The sequence below is a fragment of the Mustelus asterias genome, chromosome 11 (assembly GCF_964213995.1).
Source record: "Mustelus asterias chromosome 11, sMusAst1.hap1.1, whole genome shotgun sequence".
Classification (NCBI taxonomy): domain Eukaryota; kingdom Metazoa; phylum Chordata; class Chondrichthyes; order Carcharhiniformes; family Triakidae; genus Mustelus; species Mustelus asterias.
Genome location: NC_135811.1, coordinates 97103359 through 97104463, shown reverse-complemented (window position 1 = coordinate 97104463; position 1105 = coordinate 97103359). Strand labels below are relative to the sequence as shown.

Here is a 1105-nt window from a genome sequence, read left to right as displayed (position 1 = left end):
TCCAGTGGCTGTCACTGAGTCGACTCATTCTCCTTTCAGTCAAGGCTGAGATGAGACATCATTTATTTTCAGCTCCCCTGTCAGAAACCCAGCAAAGTTGAGTTCATTCTGGAAGTGTCTGGGTTTCTGCCACTAGAATATATAAGGCGTGTGTTCCGAGTGCTGCAGCAGATCAGAGACTGAAGACTGGGAGTTCACATCAGTGGCTTTGAGAGAAGTGAGAGAAGAGGCAGAGACAATGCTGAGCCTTCGGCCTTTCCATCCTTCACGTCAGTGCCAGCAGCCTGTGTACACATTGTGGCCTGTTCCACACAGGCTCTGGGAACCGCTTGGATGCAACATGTGGAATCAGGTGGAAGAAGCGAGAAAGAGCATGAACTTCCTGGATCGAGTTCTTGAGGAGCTGGCAAAAGAATTTTGGGAGGAAAAGTCAAGAAATCAGGACAAGGGAGCTGAAGATAATGAAGAAGGTAAAAGACAATCAGGGGACAAGGATGGAGACGGCTTTTCGCTGTCCCTGGATGTGCAGCGATTCTCCCCAGAAGAACTGAAGGTGAAAGTACTTGGAAGGAAAGTGCTGGTGACGGGAAAACACGAGAAGAAAAGCGATGATGGCAGCGGCTCTTACAGCTACAAATATGAAGAGTTCAGGAGAGAATTTCAGCTGCCTGAAGATGTCGATGCTGAAGCTCTTAACTGCTGTTTGTCACAGGACGGTCGGTTAAAGGTTCAAGCCCCACGCCTGGCACTGCCAACTGTGAATGAACGAACCGTGCCCGTCAACATCACCCCTGAGACAACAACCACTCCCCGGCTAAATCCTGAGCAAGAGGCAGAGAAACAGCAGAGTGGAAAAGATGAGAAGAGAAATGAGGAGGATGGAAAATGAAGAATTAAAACTCATTTCCAGTGAACTGTTGTAAGGTGTAAGAATGGATTATACAGAGAAATGTGTTTCTGAGACCATGATATGAAGGCACAATGCTGCAAATTAATTGTTTCCATTTTGTATGTCAATAGTGTGATGTTCTCAGCATTCCTGGGAATTATTTCCATATATCTGTGTATATTGGAACAATAAATACTTTTGAATAAAATGATGATG

The 1105-nt window shown here is 45.6% G+C and overlaps 1 protein-coding gene across 1 annotated transcript; it reads left to right on the top strand.

The window, feature by feature from the left end:
- The first annotated feature begins 25 nt into the window (after positions 1–25).
- LOC144500707 (heat shock protein beta-11-like) lies at positions 26–1105 on the top strand. Its single transcript, XM_078224040.1, has one exon. It carries the CDS (start codon positions 239–241, stop codon positions 887–889), a length of 651 nt encoding a protein of 216 aa, XP_078080166.1. The 5' UTR covers positions 26–238; the 3' UTR covers positions 890–1105.

Coding starts and splice junctions, on each gene's coding strand:
- LOC144500707 (XM_078224040.1), top strand. CDS start 239: ATGCTGAGCCTTCGGCCTTTCCATCCTTCACGTCAGTGCCAGCAGCCT.